We start from the raw sequence: 22,856 nt of genomic DNA, 5'->3' as shown, positions 1-22,856 counted from the left end.
ATTCATCCCACCACGGGCGCATTCTCCTTCCAAATTTCGCGTGAAGGGTTTAGCGTGCCGTCCTCCCAAGTGAAACCGGGAGGTAAAGAAAACGACCACCACAACACGGAGTTACTAATCAAAATAGTGAATATTAACGGGAACATGAAGTTATTGATCAAAATATTGAAAATTAACGGGAACAAATTTAGAATAATAACGGGAATACAAAGTTACTAATCAAAATAATGAATATTAGCGGGAACATGAAGTTACTCATCAAAACATTGTATATTAACGGGAATGTGAAGTTACTGAATAAAATATTGAATATTAACGAGAACATGAATTACTGATCAAAATATTGAATATTAACGGGAACATGAAGTTACTGATAGAAATATTGAATATTAACGGGAAAATGAAGTTTATTGATCAAAATATTGAATATTAACGGGAACATGAAGTTAGTGATCAAAATATTGAATATTAACGGGAACCTAAAATTATTGATCAAAATATTAAATATTAACATGAACATGAAGTTCTTGATCAATTGATCAAAATATTGGATATATTAACGCAAACATGAGTTATTAGTCTAAGTATTTTACTATTAATTATGTATTTAATGGACTTTGCATTTTAATAACCGAGAAAAATAGTGACATTATAGCATACCTCAACAATACCCGTGCGAACGCATGGGTAAATTTTGGCATCAATCCAACTCAATTATTATTTTGTTATATATATATATATATATATATATATATATATATATATATATATATATATATATATATATATATATATATATATATATATTCTATTCTTTATCAATTTCATTTTTATTATGTTTTATTTAATTTTTATATTCTCCTAATATTTGCGTGCCAAAATGGGTACCCGTGCGAACGTTTATATTCTCCTAATATTTCCTAATTTTTATATTATATTCTTTATCAATTTCATTTTTAATTTTATTATGTATCTTTACTCAAATAAATGTATCATAATAATAATTAGATAAATTTCCTTTTTTTTATAAAACAAATACAATATTAAACAAAATAAGCGTGCCTGAACAGGTATCGCACTAGTTATCAAATATAAACACGTGTGTGATGAGATGACCAAATAGAGATAATAAAATAGGTGTTTATAAAGAATAACAAAAGAATTAATATAACTATAAATTAATGTATATATGGGAGTTATAAAATATTAATTAATATATTAATTTATTTTTATATTATATTAATATATATGATTTGATTAACGAGTAAGTATGAATAATTCGAATTAAATAGTGATATAAAAAGTTGTTAGATATTATTATTATTATTATTATTATTATTATTATTATTATTATTATTATTATTATTATTATTATTATTATAGCATATCTTTGTTGGGATAGTTTGGTCTTTTTTAATTTTGAGGGTAAAATATTGGAATGATGGGTTTAATTAGTTTTTTTAATATTGGAAAACTACAATTTGAGAGTAAAATTGGAATGATGGGTTTAATTATAACAATTGAAATTAATTTTTGCTTATATTTAAGACCAAGAATTTTTTTTTTTTGCTGCTTACATATAAGACTGGAGGGAGTATATACACATTCTGATGTATCCCTCATGCAGGGGCGGATGCATGTAGAAGGGTAAGGGGGCTCAAGCCCCCACAAACGAAAATTAATTATATAATTTATATAATACATTATTTGAATAAAATAATTATATTTGATAAAAAGTTCTACCTTGCCCCCAAGCCCACAAAAAAATTTATTTATATAATACATTGTTTGAATACATTATTATATCTAATACTAAGTTCTACCTTGTCCGTTCTCATAATAATAATTGTTATCTATTTTAAACAATTCTTTTAAGAAAATAAATTTAAAAAAGTAGAAGAGTTAACTTATTTATTACTACTACTTATCTTTTAAAACATAAACACTCATCTTGTATATTTTACGTTTTAAAAGAAAAATGACAGTGTAGTTTATTTGTCTATTTTATGTTTTAATATATCTAAAATTTGTATTATATGTATATAGTTAATTTTAATTTTTCATTGTTTAAAACATTTCATGATATTAATTTGGATTTATTTGAAAATGTGTTTACATTTTTTATTTGAAGACAATTTTGATTTTTTATAAATATCCGCTGCTTGTTTATAATTGTATATTTTTATAAAATAAAAAAAAAAAAAAGCACTAATATTAATCGTTGAATTTTGGACCAACATCTCACATCTAATCCAACAAGTGAATACGAATTGGCCTACTCTATCTACTCTTAAAAACACTTCTTTTTTTGTTAAATGTATGTTTATGTTTCGCGACAAAGAAAACTATTTTAATCATTTGTTTTTATAAATTTTATTACATATTTAAGAAAAACCATACACCTTAATATAAAATATATCATGTTTAAAAATAAATATTATAGTACATATTATATTATGAATTATTTTGCTTGCCCCCATTATGAAAAATTTCTAAATCCGCCACTGCCCACATGCTAAGTTTTGTTGATTCTATTAAAACTCTAAGTCAAAGGTCTTTCTCATTTCCTATGTTTATATACATTATTATTAATTATTATTATTATTATTATTATTATTATTATTATTATTATTATTATTATTGTTATTATTATTATTATTATTATTATTATTATTATCAGAGTTTGGTTTGGTTTCAGATTTACAATAAAGTGATCTACGTATTTTTATGGTGTTGATTTATTGAAATGTTTATTTTTAGGTGTTGTCTTATTGGAATTTTTCGGTACCGGATCATCAAAATTTTACGGTGTGTCACAGTGTAAGATAATTGCTTTGCTTTTCTCACTGCACCATGTAATCATTCTTGGCGTAGTAACGTTGCGGTTCCTTTTTCTTTTCTTTGGCTACATCACTGTGCCTTGCAAAAATATTAAGTGAAACACAACCACTTGACTACTTTACTGCTAATTGTTTCCTTATTTTTGTGGTAAAAAAATTGATTGACATTTTGGGTGAAGTGTTATCTTTTGATACATTGATAGTATTTTTTTAATCAATTTTATTTAATTGGGGTGTTTTGATTATCTCATAGTTTATTACATTGAGTAACGATAAAGATGATTCCCTTCAGTTTGTTAGTGTTCAACTCAATGGAGAAAATTAGCCGTATAGGAGTTACGTAATGAAAAAAATTTTGAAAGAAAAAAAGGATGTGGAGTTATGTTGATTGAACCTCTGGTAAACCTAAAGATAAAAAGGATGAAGCAAAATATGCAAAAGAGTTAGAAACATGGGATGTTAGTAATTCTAAGATTCTTACTTGGATCAATAATTATGTTTCTCAGTCAATAGGTGTGCAACAAGCAAAATATGATACTACTAAGGAGGTTTGGGACTGTTTGAAACGTTTGTATGCTCAATCTAATTTTGCAAAACAGTTTTAGCTAGAAAGTGATATTAGAGCTCTCAAACAGAATAATATGACCATTCAAGAATTCTATTTAACTATGAGTAATTTGTGGGATCAATTGGCTCTTATGGAATCGATTGAATAGAAAGTTGTGAAAGTATACACTGATCAAAGAGAAGAGCAACGTTTGGTTCAATTTTTGATGGCGCTTAGGGATGATTTTGAGGGACTTCGTGGGGGTATTCTGCATCGTAATCCCCTTCCTAGTGTTGATTCATTTTTTAATAAATTATTGGCAGAAGTAATTAGACTCGAGTCTCATTCCAACTTGATTCCAGATAAAGGAGTTCTCTCTACTCCTCCATCTATTTTTGCTACACCAATTCACAAAGGAAAATCTCAAGGTAGGGTTGGACATGGTATTGATGAATGTGCTTTTTGTAAGGAGAAAAGCCATTGGAAAACACATTGCCCCAAATTATTGAAAGCAAATAAGAAAAGTTTCAAGAGTCCATCATCCAATGTGAGTGTTGTTGTTCCTACTACCATTGGTTCTAGTTCTAATCATGTATATTCATCTGTGACTACTTCTCAAATATATGATATTGCAGAGCAGCTCCAAAATTTTCTTGCCACTCAGTCATGTGCCATGTCCGCCACTTCTATTAAAGGTTTGAACTCTTCTTATTTGTCAGGTATATCTCCTTCCATATGGATTCTTGACTCTAGAGCATCACACCATATGTCGTATGATGAAAAATCATTTGTGTCCCTGAATACTACACCATCTATGTCTGTAATGACTACTGATGGCACTCATATGCCATTAGCAGGCATTGGTTCTATCTCTATACCGAATTTGTCATTTTCTGATGTTTATTATATTTCTAACCTCACTTTGAGTCTTGCTTCTGTTAGTCAATTGTGCGATTTTGGTTACTCAGTTAGGTTTTCTTCAACTTCTTGTTGTGTGCAGGATCCTCATTCCAGGAGGCTGATTGGGACAGGCCGTAGACAAGGGAGGCTTTATGTTTTGGATGTGTTAAGAGTCCCAGACACCGCGTCCTCAACCTCTACTGCCACAACTGATTTATCATCCTCTTTTTCGTTTGAATTCGTCATCTTCTAGTTTTTATTTATGGCGTATCGTCTTGGACATGTCTCTGCTTCTAGATTAAAGTATTTGGCTTCTACTGGAACTTTAGGAAAGTTACAAACCATTGATATTTCATATTGTTGTGGTTGTAAACTTGCTAAATTTTTCAGGTTTACCATTTAATAAAAGTGTTTTCATTTCTTATGCACCATTTGACTTAGTTCACTCTGATGTATAGGATCCATCACCGCTCACTACTAAGGGTGGATCTATATATTATGTTTCGTTTATTGATGACTATACTCACTGCCATTGGATTTATCTTATGAAAAATCGTTCTGAATTTTTTGACATTTATTGTATGTTCCGTGCTATGGTTAAGACTCAATATAATATTGTTATAAAGTGCTTCCGTTGTGATTTAGATAGTGAATATACTTCTAATAAATTCTCTGAGTTACTTGCTTTTGATGGTGCAATTCATCAAACATCTTGTACTGACACTCCTCAACAAAATGGAGTTGCTGAAAGGAAACATCGTCACATTATAGAAATTGCTCGCTCTATTTTGTTGTCTGCTTCAGTTCCTTATGAATTTTGGGGTGAAGCAGTTCTTACTGCTGTTCATGTTATTAATAGAATCCTAACGTCTGTCACATCAGGTTTGTCTCCTTTTGAAAACTTATATAACTTTATCCTTGATTATTCCTCTTTGAAAGTGTTTGGTTCTACTTGTTTTGTTCTCCGCCTACAAGTAGAATGTAGTAAGTTGTCTTCTTGTTCTGCTATATGTGTTTTTCTTGGTTATGGTGATGGTCAAAAGGGTTATCGATTTTATGATCCTAAGGATAAGAAACTTAATGTCTCTCTTCATGTTGTTTTCCTTGAACACATTCCTTTTTACTTTCTTTCATCTTATTCTCATATTACTAGTAGTTCAAAACTCACCGAAATTGATCCTTTTAGTCATAATGATATTGTTTTTAGTGATTGTAATTTTGAAAATTGCAAGACTGATACTATTGCTACTTCATATAGTGGCATCCCTCTTGTCCCCACGGCTACCCAAGAACCTCCCGCGATAGTTGATCCTCCGCCTCCCCGCTATCTCTCTCGTGACCATAAGTCTACTCAATTGCCTGATTTTTTTTATTCCTCATATCTTACTTCTTTTCTAACATCTATCCATAGTTTGTCTGAGCCCTCTTCCTATAAAGAGTCTATTATTGACCCTCTTTGGAAGCAGGTTATGACAGAAGAACTTTATGCTTTGCATAAAACAGATACTTAGCAATTAGTACCTTTTCCTCCTAGAAAATGTGCTATTAGGTCTCATTGGATATACAAGATCAAAACAAAGTCTAATGGGTCAGTTGAGTGCTACAAAGCATGTCTTGTAGCTAAGGGATTCTCTCAACAATATGGTATGGATTATGAAGAAACTTTTGCTCCTATTGCTAAGATGACTACTATTTTCGCTCTTATTGCAGTTGCATTTGTTCGTCAGTGGAATATATCTCAAATGGAAGTAAAAAATGCATTTCTAAATGGTGATCTTCAAGAGAAGTTTATATGGTACCCCCAGAAGGTTTTTCTCATAATAAAGAGGAAGTGTGTAAGTTGAAGAAGGCAATATATGGCCTGAAGCAAGCTCCGAGAGCTTAGTTTGAGAAGTTTACCACTATCATTACATCAATTGGATTTTGCTCTAGTGATCATGATTCTTCTTTGTTTGTCAAGACCCCATATCATGGTCATATTTTACTCTTATTATATGTTGGCGATATGATTATTACAGGTGATGATACATATGGAATTAATAATTTTAAATTACAGTTAGTCAAATAGTTTGAGATGAAGGACTTGGGCATTCTTCGTTACTTCTTGGACATTGAAGTTGCTTACTCTCCTAGAGGCTATCTTCTATCTCAATCTAAATATATTGCCAACATTTTTGAGCAAACCCGTCTTTCTGATACTAAAGTAGCAAATAGTCCTCTTGAGTTGAATGTAAAATATGCTTCATCTGATGGTGTTCCTCTTCTGGATCCCACATTATATCACACATTGGTTGGTAGCTTGGTGTACCTTACAATAATTAGACCACATATTGCTTATGTTGTTCATGTTGTTAGTCAGTTTGTTATTTCTCCTACTACAGTACATTGGGCAACTGTTCTTCGCATATGTCGTTATCTTCGAGGAACCTAGTTTCAAAGCCTTCTCTCCCCCTCTTCGTCCTTATTGGAGCTACGTGCTTATTCTAACGCTGATTGGGCTGGAGACCCCACAGATCGTATGTCCACTACAAGTTTTTGTATCTTTCTTGGAGACTCTTTTATTTCTTGGAAGAGTAAGAAACGAAATATTGTCTCTCGTTCTTCTACGGAAGATGAGTATCGTTCTATGACATCCACTACTACTGAAATGGTTTGGTTACGTTGGTTACTTTCTGATAGGGTGTCATTGTTTCTGAACCAAATCCCATGTATTGTGATAACAATAGTGCTACTCAAATTTCCCATAACTCAGTCTTTCATGAACGTACCAAACACATTGGGATTGTTTGTCACTTCATTCGTCATCATCGTCCGCACGGGACAATTACTCTACTGTTTGTCTCCTCCACTTTACAGATTGGTGATTTGTTTACGAAGACGCCTTTCATTAAACGATTTCGTTTTTTGATTGACAAACTCTCGATGCTCTCTGCTAATATATCTTAAGTTTGAGGGAAGATGTTAGATATTATTATTATTATTATATCATTTTAGTAGATCTTTGTTGGAGTAGTTTGGTCTTTCTTGATCTTTTCTAGCATGTAGTGTGTATGTGTGTCTATATATATATATATATATATATATATATATATATATATATATATATATATATATATATATATATATATATATATATATATATATATATATATATATATACACTAACTAACTAAGTTTTGTTCATTCTATTGAAACCCTAAATCAAATAGTCTTTCTCTTTTCCTATGTTTATATATTTCTACTATTTTTAACAAAATTTATAACGAGTCTCAAAGAATTGAATGAGTTTGGTTAACGTAAAATTCTTTAAAATTCTAAGAATATGAATTCTCGAAAGATATAAAATTGTGAATGAAATAATAGTGGTCAAAAGGATTTTTAAGGTTGAATAACCGTTAAAAATATTTCTTTTACTCATCTAATCAACATATTTTTAATGCGTAATAATTAATGGAATTATAAAACTTAAAGGAATTGATGAAATTGATAGTGTGTATTATGGACTAATATTTATATTTATAACTAATTAATAGGGTTTCATTATAGTGATTGAGTTGATTTAGTGAGTAAATCATATATATAATTTTATAAAACTCAAAATTTAATTATTAAATATAATAAAAAATATTTTTCATTTAAATAAGTTAGTAAAATAATTTTTAAAATTCAAATTGATAGTGTGTATTAATAGATATTATTCAAATTGATAGTGCATCATGGATTGATACTTATATCTGCAATAATTAGGGTTTCATTATAGTAATTTTATTTAGTGACTAAATCATATTTATATATATATATATAGGGGACGACTCAAGTGAGAACACTTGGTTATTATGAGAAATGAGAACAATGAATCACGACCATTAAATTTTGATTTTGTTGATTTTAATGGACTGGATTGGTTTCTCTTTCCATATTGATTTAAAATAAATATTAAGGATCATAGAAAGAGAAATCAATCCAGTCCATTAAAATCAACAAAATCAAAATTTAATGGTCGTGATTAAATGTTCTCATTTCTCATAATAACCAAGTGTTCTCACTTGAGTCGTCCCCTATATATATATATATATATATATATATATATATATATATATATATATATATATATATATATATATATATATATATATATATATATATATTAGTAAAATAATTTTTAAAATTCAAATTGATAGTGTGTATTAATAGAGATTATTCAAATTGATAGTGTATCATGGATTGATACTTATATCTGCAATAATTAGGGTTTCATTATAGTAATTTTATTTAGTGACTAAATCATATATATATATATATATATATATATATATATATATATATATATATATATATATATATATATATTTAAAATTAAAATTAACAAATAAATTTTCAATGCATAATAATTAATGAAATTATAATTTTTTTTTTATATTTGACTGATTATAATTTATCATCAATATTATTGTATGTGAGTGATGGAGTAGTTATGGAATATAAAAAAACATTTAAAAGTTAGTGCAATAAAGAATACAAATTATTATTCTTATAAAATTGATATTTTTTAAATGATTATATATTTAAAAATATAATTTTCTTAATTATAATATTTTTTAGTGTTCAAATAGTGAGTATTTATATAATATATTTACTTTTTAATTTTAATTTTAATTTTTTATTTTTGTTGAGCATAAATTTTAAATTTAAAAAGTAAGAGTTAAAGTTATGGTTTGGAAGATTTTTTTAATAATGATTTTTATAAGGAGATTTTTTTAATAATGATTTTTATATGGAGATTTTTAATAATGGTAATTGAATATTATATTTAGGTGTTGTTGCACTAAATTGAGTTAACAATTCCGATGTGTTATATATAGGGGTGGGAATAGGCCAGGTCGGCCTGAAGGGGCCTATGGCCTAGCCTACATAAGGCCAGACCAGACCAGACTTATTTAACAAAAAGGTCCGACTTAGGCTTTTTTAAAAGCCTATTTAAAAAAATAGGTCCGATTTAGGCTATTAAAAAAATCTATGAGGCCTTATAGATCGGCCTATATTTTCATGTATATTAAAAATAGGCTAAATAGATCGGCCTATATTTGCATGTATATTAGAAAAAAATGTTAAATAGGCAAGCTTATATATGCATATATATTAGAACAAAGGCTAAATAGGTCGGCCTGTATATGCATATATTGGAAGACTTATAAGATTTCTTAAATAATATGGTTTAATTGAAAACCTTAATGAAAAAAATAAGCTTTTAAATAGGCTTTCAGGCCAGGCCAGGCTTTTAAAAAGGTCAGGCCATGCCAAAAAAGAGTGTCTATTATAGGCCACAGACCATGCTCAGGCCTTTCAAGTTTGTCGTAGGTCAGGCCTTATATAGCCTAGCCTATTTCCACCCCCTAGTTATTTACCACTCTGCAAGTGTTTCTCCATATTTTTCTGTTTGGTAAATATGTGTTATGTCAGCAGATGATGTCAAGACATTTGTCGTGACATTCGTGTCTGAGTTGATACATTGATCTTAACTTATGATTTATGTTGGTTTCCATTCTGTGATTTATCTGTTTTCAAAAGGTACATGTGAACGCTATTCTTCTATATCAGGAGCAGATGCCATAATATTTGTCTTGATGCCATGTTCTGATGTTGGAACATTAGGATGAACCAGTGGCGGAGCCAAGGCCCGGCCAGGTAGGGCACCTGCCCGGGCTCCTCCTTCAATTCGCTCTCATGATAGTAACAATCGTTTGGATTTGCACATCGTTTTGGTTTAGCCATGATTTCTAGCTTTTTCGATTCAGTTTTGGTGTTAACTGTGTTCACTTGTTTCGAGATTTTGCGGTTTAGAATTCGTTTTTAACAAGGTTTTGTGTTGGTTTGTGTTTGCATTCTGGTTCTGTTGAAATAACAAGGAGAAGAATATACAGCTTTCAATCTTGCTCAGAAAGTGTTCGACGAAATGCCTCCATCGATTTCTTCTCTTTTCTTCTGCTTCTGTTTTGATTTTCTTATGATGGGATGTTGAATTGTTATACTAATAGATGCAACTCGTGAACTGGTTATTGTGTTGTTGTTATTGCTGTTTTGAAACTCGCACGACACGTGTTCGATGAAATGCATAGGTCGGTTTCTTGATTCTTTTACTTGTTTTGCTTATGCTTCTTGGTTCTACTTCAAATGTGAAGGGAATTCTAATTCTAAGAGAGAGGATGCTGCCAATGAGTTCAACCCAGACAACCCTTATTTTCGCACCAAAATTGCTAAGGGCCAATATATGGTGAGCATTTTATTTTTGTAGTTTTTGGTTTGAAGTAAAAAGTGTTATTTATGTTGCCACTTAAATTGATTTCTCATCCATTGTGCAGTATGTTACTCCTAAATCTGCTAGAAAGTATCTATAACGCCTACAAATCAACAATGCGAATGGTGAGGGGATTCATTAAATTCAGCTAAAAGTTTCAATGTTTCGCGGAATTGACTATGGCGATTAACAGGTTATGTATACTCTCTACTGTGATGAAGAATGAGGCATGATATATCTTGTTTTAGTATTTGATTGCTTAGATGAATTGAACTAACCAACCAATTTAGTAATAGCAACTTGTATATGTTGTGTTTGACTGCTTTAATGGAATTTTTATGTTTCTTTTTGTATAATATTAATGAAGCAATGTAGAAGATCAACTTGAAAATTTGTTGGATATAGTGTGTTCAAAATTATGCCTAGATGGCTTAAAAAACTGTTATATTTTACTTTGTTGCTAGCTATTACTTAGCATGGATATGTGAATGTTTGATTTGGTTGTACATGAATTTTGCTTACTTGTATTCATAGAACACAATAGTAGAAGGCAATTGAATTTCAAAGAATAAAATTTAAGTGTTGATGGATCAAAAGAAATTAGACATATATTATATGCTACTGCTGAAGGTTGAGCTTTTTTGACAGTATGGTTCAACATACTTGTTTGTTTCATAATCACAATAGTATAACGATGTTATATATATATATATATATATATATATATATATATATATATATATATATATATATATATATATATATATATATATATATATATATATATATATATATATATATATATATATATATATATATATATATATATATATATATATATATATAAACAATTAGTATAAGATGAACAATGTCTTCATCGATTTGTTTTCTTTTTTCTGCTTCGGTTATTATTTTCTTATGATGGGATGTTGAATTTTTATACTAATGATGATGCAACCCGTGATAGCGTTGATGATACAATGTGAATTTGCGTTGTTTAAATTTTTGCCCAGACTTCATAACTTTTCTGGCTCCGCCACTGGGATGAACACGTGTTTACCATGTACCAAAGAATTTCAATATATATATATATATATATATATATATATATATATATATATATATATATATATATATATATATACACGAAAAACTGACTTTTCAAATTCATTTAATAAATGATGTATTTGGTATATATAGACTAGATACATTATTTATTAAATAAAATTGAAAAGTCAAATTTGCTTATAAAAGAAAATGAAGGGAGTCTATATATATATATATATATATATATATATATATATATATATATATATATATATATATATATATATATATATATATATATATTCTTTTATAAGAGACACTTCATCGTTCTAGATTCATTGAATAATTAATGTATCTAGTCTGTATTATAGACCAAATACATTAATTATTTAATGAATCTATAATAGTGAATTGTCTCTTATAAAAAGGAATGGAAGTAGTAATTATTAGGAATTATATTTATCATATTATTTGCATAGGTCCTTATAATAATTAGTCTTTTTAATGAACCATTAATTATGACTTAATATTGATATTTCATTAAGCATGAAGACATTATTTTTGAAATATACATTGTATCTCTTTAATGTCACGTAGGACAATAGTGTGGCATATAGACTATTATGTGAGTAGATTGATGAACATATCATATAGGTCATGGATATGAAATATCAAGTATTCACATAGGTATAAATATTAGGCGTAATATTTGTCCGAAATTATAAGTCACTTTATCAAAAAAAATATACCCTAAATTATAAGTCACTTTACCATTCAAATACATTATTGATAACTTTTTACCTAACATACCATCTCTTATTCTTTCTCTTTCTTCTTCCAATTCTTTTAATTTATCATTTCAATGTAATTATTGAATGAAATTTTTGTAAAGTCATACATCATTTCACTTTCTTATAAATAATAGTTATATTTTTTAACTCATGTAAAATAGCCAAAACGTCTAATAATTTTGGATAGAAGGAGTAGTTGGTCATAGAAAATATGAGAGATAGAATAAATAAACTGCAACTTGAATTAATTTTACCTTAAAAAAGATTAAAGATAATTTTTTTCACTTATATATTAGAAAAATTAAAATTTTTTTCTCTTATATTTTAGCGCAAACTTAGGAATCATATGTCCGTGAAAATATGATAAGTCAAGAAAAATTGAGTACAAAATTTAGCTATTTTTTTTGGGCTTTGTTGTAAAACTTTTATTTGTTTTGCATCTACAAAGAAAACAAACAGATTCAAGCATTTTATTATATATTAATAAATTTAAAATCAGGGTAAAGCAATTATTTAATATAAACCAAGCAACAATCACTAATAAAAAAACATACAAATATTCAAAAAATAATGTTAAGAAAATAAAAGATAGTGCCACTTAAAATAGTGCCACTCATTTTGGTGGAATTGGTGGTGGATGTTAAAGAGGCGGTTTATATTCATTCTGGGAATAAATTCATTGAAACGGAAGAGGTTAGACATTTATTGGATGGTATCTTTTTCAATTCCATTACTGGGAAGGAGACGACGGAGATTGAGAAACCTTTTTCAGAAAATGAAATTAAAGAGGCGGTTTGGGATTGTGGTGGGGAAAAACGTCCGAGTCCGGATGGATACTCTTTTCTTTTTCTTAAGAAATGTTGGTTTTTTCTTAAAGAAGATTTTATCAATTTTATTAATTACTTATTTGTTGGTAGCTCTATTTCGAAGGTGATTACTTCTTTTTTGACATTGATTTCGAAGACTCATAATTAGGTTAGCTTGGATGATTATAGGCCTATTTGCTTGGTGGGTCGTATGTACAAAGTGGTGGCTAAATTTTTGGCGGGGAGATTAAAAAAAGTGTTAAATTCCATCATTTCTCCGTGTCAAAGTGCTTTTGTTCCCGGTAGACAATTGCTCGACAATGTTCTAGTGGCGAATGAGGTGGTTGATTTTTCTAGAAAGGAAGGTAGTAAGTGCATTCTTTTTAAAGTTGATGTTGAGAAGGCCTATGATAAGTTTAGTTGGAGTTTTTTACGTTATATGCTTCAAAGGATGGGTTTTGGGAAAACATGGTTAAATTGGATGGAGTTATTGGTATTCAAAAGTAGTATGTGGGTTCTTGTCAACAGGAGTCCAACTAAGGAGTTTGTTGTTTCAAGAGGGTTGAGGCAAGGTGATCCTCTTTCACCTTTCCTTTGTGTTTTGGAGGCGAAAGGTCTTACGAGTCTTGTGAGACAATCTATTGAAATAGGATATTTCCAAAGATTCGCTATTAAGGTATCTTGTTGGGTGGATATTTTACAATTGGAAGATGATGCACTTATAGTAGGAAATGGTAGTTGGAAACAAGTTTGGGCGATTAAGGCAGTTCTTCGAGCTTTTGAATTAGTCTCATGTCTTGGAATCAATTATCATAAGAGTAAATTGATTGGTATCAACTCTAATTCTAATTTTTTTGATGCGGCGTCTCACTTTCTTTTTTGTAAGTTGGAAGAGAGCAATTTCTATTTTCTCGGAATTCCTTTAGGTTTCAATCCTAGAAAGGAAGCCACTTGGTATCCTCTTTTATTAAAGTTGAATAATCGCTTGGTGTCATACCCCAAAATTTGCCCACCACATTTTATACTCAAGCTCATCCAAGTATCGACAGCTCAAGATCTAAGTGGATGCACACTCTTCTAAACAAATAACCCACAACTAGGGTTTTTGCTTCTCTTCAAGAAAAATCAAGTTCTGACAATTCAAGTGGACCTCATAACCTCTCATATGCTTCAAAGGGTCCTCATGCCAAGTTTCAAGCTCTGATTCATAGGATTGCTCAGTCAACTGCTCAAATAGTCAACAGTTGACTAGTTTGATCTAAAAGTCAACTGTGGTCAAATTGTAGTCAAAATTCCTGATTTTTGGTCAACATCAACATTCTAATGTTATATTCATCATTTGATCAAAGGTTGATCATGATTCATCAAGTAAAGATCAAAAATCCACAAAAGTACAAAGTTGCTAAATTAGGGTTTCTAGGTAAAAGTAAACTGAACTTTGACCAGCCATATCTCTCTAATACTTTCTCTGAAATTTCTCAACCAAAGCTCATTATCAAGGAAATTTGATTCTCTAAAACTTTGATGTTGGGTCCAAGGTCAAGAAATGCTTCCGCATAAGAGATATGAGCCAATACATCACAGGTCCTTCTAGAAAGATCGCAAAAAGCTATTTTTTGTCAGGAGCAATATCATCAATATAAAATCTCCAAATGGAAAATATGTTCCAAAGTGGCTTATAGAGGACATCTTGGGCTTTCCAAAAAATCCTAGAAAATCTTCATATGATAAATATTGAATGAGTTAGGGCTTGCACAAGTTGGGCGATTTTGAGAAAATGCACAAAAGGCAGAGTGGAGAATTTTGGATATTTGGACTAATGGGTCTAAGTTTTGGATTCTAAACACACATATGATCCATAAAAGGGCCTATAAAGTCATCCTTATATTTTTGGCATCTTTATTTCTATTTATTTGAATTTTATTCATTCAAATAGTAAATAAATCAATTAAATTACAAAAAATATTGAATTAAATCATGGGGCTTTATCTTGAATCATATAAAAGCCCAAGAAACACCACGAGGACCAAGGAATTTCGTTGGGGCATGGTCTTGATTTTATTTTTATTTATTTTTAATTTTTATTCAATTTAAATCAAGATAAAATAAAAATAAATATCAAATTTTGTGTGATTTAATTTTTCAATCAAAGATTAGCCTTGGGGCTCAAGCAAATCAAATATACTTGATTGAAGAAAGATTGAAGCAAATATGGCAATATTTCATGTAACTTCCAATCAAATTTATCAATCTCTTCTCTCACCAATCTCTTGATTTTATTTCCAAACTCTTGCCCTAATTCATTCACATATATAAGCAAAGCATCACAGACATAAAGGACACGAAATCCTTGTTCAAGAAACCCTAACCAAACTTCAAAAAACTCAAGAACAAGTGAAGTTCGATTTTAGAGTTGCAGCCGTTTTTAAGTGCTCTTAAGGACCAGACGAGGTTCATTGACATCTCAGGAAGCAATCCCGTCCATTGCCAAGCCTTGAAACATTGTGAGTACTCCTGTTGGTATCCACGGTTTGTTCTCTTTTTCAAATTCGTATTTCTAAATTTCTTGCGTTTTTTATGATTTATGACCATGCATTCAATTTCATAGTATTGTTTAGAGCAGGATAGGACCCTAACATGCAAGCTGAAACGTCAGAATAAGAATTTGCCATGTTTCATCGTGTTTGCTTTATGTTCTTCAAAACACAGTTTACAGGCGTTTTCAGGATAAAATGATGGCATCAATGGACTCGGAAGGGCCGAATTAGGGGGGTAGGGTATCCTTGGCATGTCGTTTTGACCGTTTTTTGCAGGTTAGGGTGAAGAGATCGTCGGAGAAGACGACCGGACCTAGGGTTCCGGTGCTTCTCCGACCCAGTCAACGGCGGGACCAGTCTATGCGCACGCGTGGCTTTTCCAAGCACTCCAATTGGTCAGTCAACAACGGCCAATCCTCTCTCCTATTCTCACTGGCTGTTCAACGCTTCGTGGGACCCAATCTGAATCTTTTTTGACTCCACCACTGACTCACTTTTATTATATTTATTTAATTTGACTGATTTCTTCAACAGCTAACAGCAATAGCGCAGCTGGCAACAAGGATGAACCTATTACATAGAGAACCTGGGTTCGAATCTTGCCCAGGTCATATATTTTTTTAACTTTATTTTGTTTCCAGATCTGGTGCGCCTAGCTGACACGCGCTCACGATGCACCCTCACTCACTACCACAAGATCTCCAGCAAGCCAGATCTAACGCCCCATGAACGAGTGCATACCATGGAGCATCAGAAGCCTACCACACCAGATCCGGAGCTAAGTCCTTTTTTATTATTTTTTTATTCTTTTAATTTTCTTTTAAATACATAACTTTTCTCTCTATTTCATTTTCTTTTTCTTATTAAATTATTTTTCTAAAAAATTTTACTAAATAATGTTAATTTTATAATTGTTTATATTTTATCGAAAATTCGACTTTTTGTCATTTTATCAAATATTGTTTTTAAGAAATAAAAATTATTATTTTTGTATATGCTCTTAATTAATTAATTAATTGAAAATTAATAGTTAATTTTTAGGTTTGTTAACCTCGATTCAATTATAAACCCTAGAATCCTCAAGTAGGTGTTATCCACTAATGCATTTTTAAGCCTTATAAACCTTTTGGGTCATAATAAGTTTTCTTAAATAACCCTTTTAGGTTCAGGATTAGGGTTTGTAAAACTTTTTAGGGTTTGTGATCAATTAGGGTTTAGATCAGTTAATGCACTAACATTTCTCTTCTTTGTGTTTGACTTTCCAGGACTAATCAAAGGTCCTCCGACTACGCGCCACGCCAATCGAAAAGCTAAGTTTCTAACTCTTTCTATGTTTAAATATCATTTTAATTTCTATTCTGCTTTTTTGCCTAGAATAGGGTTTGCCCCGAATAGTCAATGATTTCCTCCTACACTAACCCTTATTTATTTTCTTTTTAAATTTTCAGAGTTCAAGGAAGATCAAGGCATTCAAGATGTTTAAATTAATTATTTATCTCTCTTATTTTCTGCTTTTATTTCCCTTTCCCCGCAGGTGTTTATATTTTTCCTGCCTTTCTGCAGTTTTAAACTGCGTGGTTAGTAACCCTAGGGAGTGATAAACCATGAATTGAACATAGATCACTAATTTACAAGATAAATATCATCGAAGTTAACCACGTGATTGTGCACCCACACACCTTTAGGGTAATCCCTCTGGTTGCCTTGTTGCCTTATTACTGTTGCCTTGTTGCCTTATTGATAATGCCTTAAAATAGTCAAGTCCCTCGATTCCGAGGATACCTAAAGCAAATGTTGCCTTTAAAGTTATTGAAACTCCCTCGAGGTTGCCTTAGAAAAGATGATTGTCCCCATTGCTAAGGTATCCTCGCCTGTTGCCTAAAGATTTTAGTGACTATTATATCCTCCCTTTAGACCACCTGCCCTCTTTATGGTAGGGACAGTCTTGTGGCGAACGATAATCTCGATGACCCTTAAACATCCAATTGAAAGACTTCCTGCCCTCTCATGGTATGGATAGACCCTTTCACCCTGAAAAGCTAAAAGAATATTTTTTATAACTTAAGGGTAATTGCTTTTTAATTGCTTGCTCTTTTTCAAATTCAAATCAAAATCTTTTTCCCACTTCTTTTCAAAGAATATTTTCAAAAAGACTACGCTTATTTACAAGCTAAAGTTCTTATTCAAATTTCTATTCACACCCTACTTTTCAAACAATTCAAACAAAGTGAGCTAAGCAATTAAGAGCCCATGGAAAACCATGGATGCAAAGGGTGCCTTACACCTTCCCTTTGTATATCTTACCCCCCGAACTCAAAATCTTTTAAAAAGGTTTTTTTCTGTTCTTTTAGCCTTTCCTAAAAATTGGATAAAGTAAAAGTCGGCGACGACTCTTGCTTACCGCGACATTTTTTTAAAAGTCAGTTCACCGTATTACACTTGGAAGGGTGGACGAACCGTTTCTTAAATTTGGGAGGTAGAATTACTCTCTTGAAGTCCGTGCTTAGTTCTTTATCTATTTTCACTATGTCTTTTTTTAGAATGTCGTTGAAAGTGGTGTAAAAGTTTATTTCCATTCAAAGTAGCTTTTTATGGGGGGAATGTTGGAAAAGAGGAAAATTCATTAGGTGAAGTGGAACGATGTTAATCTTCCTTTTGAGAAAGGGGGGTTGGGAGTAAAAAATTTAGCTTTGTTTATTGTGGCTCTCCTTAACAAGTGGAGGTGGAGGATTCTTCAAGGCCATAATTCCCTTTGGTATAATGTCTTGAAAGCGCGTTACGGAGATTTACCTTCTTTTGTTTTTTGTGGTGGAAACGATTTTAAAAATTCTTCTACTGCTATATTTTGGTGGAAGGATATTTTAAAATTAAACTCTCTTTTCTCTTGTGACCCTATTGTTGATTGTAGTAGGTTCATTATTCACAACGGCTTCAAAATGCCTTTTTGGGAAGCTTTATGGTTTGAAGGATTATCTTTAAAACAAGATTTTCCAGTATTATACAAGGCTTCTTGTTTGAAGAACGTTTCGGTGGCGGCCATGGGAGGGTGGGGTGAAGGTGGTTGGATTTGGGGTGGTTTTGGACTATCTGAGGCTAGTTTGAATGATGTTGCGGTTTTGGAGGAGGTAGTTTTGTTCAGGGGGCGGTTGGCGGAGTTTCAAGGGTGGTTGGAAGGCAACGATGATGTGGTCTGGCAAGGTAAAGAGGGGGTGAATTTTTCGGTAGCTTCTTGTTATGCTTTTTATGAGAGATTGCATATGCCTTACGGTCCTCCGAAAAAGTGTGACGAAGCTTTTGGGATTTTGTGGAAATTTGACGTGCCTTATAAAATCTAGGCTTTTAGGTGGAGACTTTTCCTTAATAAGCTTCCCACAAAAGACCTCTTGACGCTTAGAGGTATGTCCTTACCTCTTGATAATTTAAAGTGTATTTTATGTGATGTTGATATGGAAGATAGGAAGCATTACTTTTTCAATTGTTTGGTGGTTAAAAAGATTTGGAGTGAGATAGCTTTTTAGATTGGTAAAGCGGTTAGGACGGAGGAAGAGAGTTACCGAATTTTATGGAATGACACTTATTCTTTCATACTCATAAAGTTAAAGATTGTAAATTGGGTTTGGTGTGACTCGCTACCACTTAGACGCTTAGGTTTCTTAGGAATGGGGTGTGTTTCCGGAAGGATGATTGGAACATCAACAACATCGTTTGGAATGCGAAATTCTTGGCTTGGAAGTGGTCTTTTTGCGGGAAAAGAAATAGCAAAAAACAAAAAACAGTATTAAAATTGTCCTAAGTCAAATTTCCTCTAAGATTCTTAAATCACACCACAATATAGCCTTTATCATTTCTGGTCCTAAACTTCAGTTAACAAGTGAGCCAAGCCATTTGTCAGAGCAGCCGTCGAAGTCAAAGCAGCCATCATAATACTAACAACCTGCAGCAATCAAATAAGAATTTTTTTACCGAATTAATTAAGGAAATAAGAACAATGGCAAAATAATCTCTAAGACAGAATTTAAAAACGTTAAAATTGTGAAGATAAATAGCTAAATACTTTACCTCTTTAACGCCAACGATGACATCTTTTTCCTTCAAATCAGTAATAGGAGTTTCAAATCGGTTTAGTAAATCTAAGGCTGAAATTGGTGTCAAGGGAGATACAACCAAATCATCCGTAACAACATACATAACTGGACCTTTAACAAAAAACTTTTGGAGGAAATACATTTTCTTAATATTTCCAGTATAGATATTATGGTCACCATAATGTTTGAAAAATTGGGCGCAAAAACTAAGATCAACAACACCAGTGTCAACAAGCCGGTTCTTAGCTTCTTTTGACATAAAATATTTGTTTTCATTAAAATCAGATATACTCTTGTACAATCTGTTGATGCTGCCTAAGGAACAAATCCCTCCAAATAGACGTGCAAAGAGTCCCAAAGGAATAGTAAGAAAGGTCAAAATCATGTCTGCAAATTGATGTTCCCCATGAGCAAACAATATCTTTCCATCCGATTTTCTTATAACTAACTTCATATTGATTTTGAGATTTTGAGTAATTTCACCATCAGGGAAGAAAAACCTTGAACTCTCTAGAGAAGGTTTCTTTGCTAAAAATAAATCTGTCAAAGTTGAGGTGGAAAACAAAGAATGCTTCAACAGATCAAGTACCTATGTAAAATAATAATTTTGGTTAGAAAAAAACTGAGATGTGTTATACAAGCAATAATACACACACAAAAAAATACCTTTTCCTTAGTGACTTTGAGTACTATTTCTTTTACCAAACTAGGATATTTTATGCCATGTTCCTGCAGCAGACGAAGTCTTGTATAGTCTAATCCGTTTGGAATTACAGTGAGATTATCTGTTATGAAAAAAGTAACAGAACCAACAACAAATCCTTGGCAGGAATTTTTCAGAAAAACTGGAGAGGTACAAGAATAGCCACAGCGACACTTATGTTGATCTTTAAATGGTGATATTGTCAAATCGTTGAATCTGCAATTTAATCTATTACATGCCAAGTACTTGGTTGGTGGAGTGTCATCAATGTTGATTTTAAGAGTGTTGCAATAATCTTCGGCAGCGTTAATTGGTTCCAGAAGAACTTGTTTGATTCCGTCCGCACTGAAACAACCGTCATCAAGATTTGCAACACTATGATAGAGTGAGTTTAGACAACCAAGAGTGACTGGCCCTACGCCAGATTCCTTCTCTATAAGTCTAGCAACAGTTCCTAAGGGCATAGTTAAGAAGCTACAAAGAATGTCTACAAAGTCCTTATCAGCTTCAGCAAACAACACTTTGTTACCTCTTTCATTCAACAGAAGTTTCAAGGATACATGCTCCTCTATTTGAGTAGTAGATGGGGCCATGGTAATTGGTGTATCCACTAACAACTATAAGGTTTGAAATTGTTATGGACCTTAACTTCTTGAGCATTCATATATAAGGATCATAAACATGAATGTGTATTTTTCAAAGTAAAGTAATTTATTTCTATTAATTGTAACTCTTGAAATTAGTTAGTCTTGGAAACTTAAGAGATGGTGGCGCTATTGAATGCATAAAAAGGTTATGTAAAGCGCCCTTTGCATTTAGAACATGAAGATAAGAGTTTCATTAGGATAACAGTCCTTGGAAAGGGACCGCTCAATAATCACAACATCAGAAGAGTGTGCTTGGCTTTTAGTGTACTTAGTTATGGTTTTGGGAACTCAAGTGCTGCCAATGATTAAGTGGGAGAAAGCATCGTCTCTTTTAAATTGTTTTTTAATTGAGTGTTGAATTACTAACCTTTTAGATAGTATAACAAAGTTAAAATGTGTAACCAATTTTAAGAATAGTGTGTATTAGTATACTAATTTTTTTATTGTGAGTAGTATACTAAATATTTTGATAAAAGAACATTTTATTTCTTTTGAAAATAGAAAGGAATTAACTTATTAAGTGCTAGACGAGTTTAATCACCCCCTTTATTTTTTACTCTCTTTGTTCATTAGTTGCTAGGCGAGTTTAATCATCCTCTTTATTTTTTACTCTCTTTGTTCGTTACTATGATTTTTAAGTATATAGTTATATAAATATATACAATTATATAAAAAAATACTCAAATTTATAATTTTTCAAGCAAGTTAGTCTTCCTCTCGGTTAGGGGTGGAAATAGGTTGGGCCGACTTAGGCTTTGCCAAGCCTAAGTCTGACCTGTCAAAATAACAGAAGCTTAAGTCTGGCTTGTAATCTGTCGTAGGCTTATTTTAGGCCTGAGTCTGACCTTTTTGAATGTGTGATTAGCCTGTTAGCCTACATAGAAGTCTATTTGTTTTATACACGTGTAAAAAAACAATTAAAATAATGTTTAAATAAGCTAACTAACTAAAAGACCAAAAGACTAAACATTTGTTTGCATTGACTTATTTTAACTTATCTATTAGCATAAATTATGTGAGACTATTTGTTTAAGAAAACTTATGAAAACAATGTTTATCAGGTGTTTGCATCTTATTTTACAAGTTCGTCCAGATAACAAAGTTTTATTTATGCATTTTAATTAAAAGTACAAAACATAACATAATGATAATAAAAAAATTATTCATATTTATTTAAATAGACTGGTCTGATAAGCTTAAAATGTTTTTTTAGGGCCTGAGGCCTAACCTTTTTAACTAAATAGGCTTATAAAAAAGTCTACACCTTTTCTATTTGAAAAAATGTGGGGTCTGGTCTCAGCGTGTGTAGACTAGTCTGTAGGCCTCTATTTTCGGTCTGACCTATTTCAACCCCTACTCTTGGTGTCCGTAATCACAACTCTTTGATTGTTAATTGAGTTTCTCCAAAGTATTTATTTTTTTGGCCTAATACCTCTTTTGCTCCCTTAACTTTACTCAATGTTTCGCTTTGGTCCCTTAAGTATAAAATGTTACATAGTGGTTCATTAACTTATATTCTGTTACATATTTTAATCCCATCTATTAATTTTTAAAAAGAAAACGGTAAAGATTGCCTTGCTGGACGTTTTAAAGTTGACCTGAAATTTATTTATTTTATATTGATTTAAATATTACAAATACAAAAATATGAAGCTGAA

General features: G+C 31.2%; 1 protein-coding gene across 1 annotated transcript; it reads right to left on the bottom strand.

Moving 5' to 3' along the window:
- Positions 1-19,616: 19,616 nt before the first annotated feature.
- Positions 19,617-21,144, bottom strand: LOC131641486 (uncharacterized). The gene is made up of 3 exons (XM_058911788.1): positions 20,515-21,144; positions 19,823-20,437; positions 19,617-19,697 (listed from the first exon to the last, which is right to left on the bottom strand). The coding sequence occupies exons 1-3, from the start codon at positions 21,142-21,144 to the stop codon at positions 19,617-19,619; spliced, it is 1,326 nt and encodes a 441-aa protein (XP_058767771.1).
- Between the last annotated feature and the right edge of the window lie 1,712 nt (positions 21,145-22,856).

The sequence above is a fragment of the Vicia villosa genome, unplaced genomic scaffold (assembly GCF_029867415.1).
Source record: "Vicia villosa cultivar HV-30 ecotype Madison, WI unplaced genomic scaffold, Vvil1.0 ctg.003777F_1_1, whole genome shotgun sequence".
NCBI classification, from domain to species: Eukaryota; Viridiplantae; Streptophyta; class Magnoliopsida; order Fabales; family Fabaceae; genus Vicia; species Vicia villosa.
The sequence above is the reverse complement of the archived record's forward strand: the minus strand, read 5'-3'. Positions and strand labels throughout refer to the sequence as shown.

Coding starts and splice junctions, on each gene's coding strand:
- LOC131641486 (XM_058911788.1), bottom strand. CDS start 21,144: ATGGCCCCATCTACTACTCAAATAGAGGAGCATGTATCCTTGAAACTT. Junction 20,438..20,514: donor TCAAAGTCACTAAGGAAAAG/GTATTTTTTTGT, acceptor TATTTTACATAG/GTACTTGATCTGTTGAAGCA. Junction 19,698..19,822: donor TCATCGTTGGCGTTAAAGAG/GTAAAGTATTTA, acceptor TGATTGCTGCAG/GTTGTTAGTATTATGATGGC.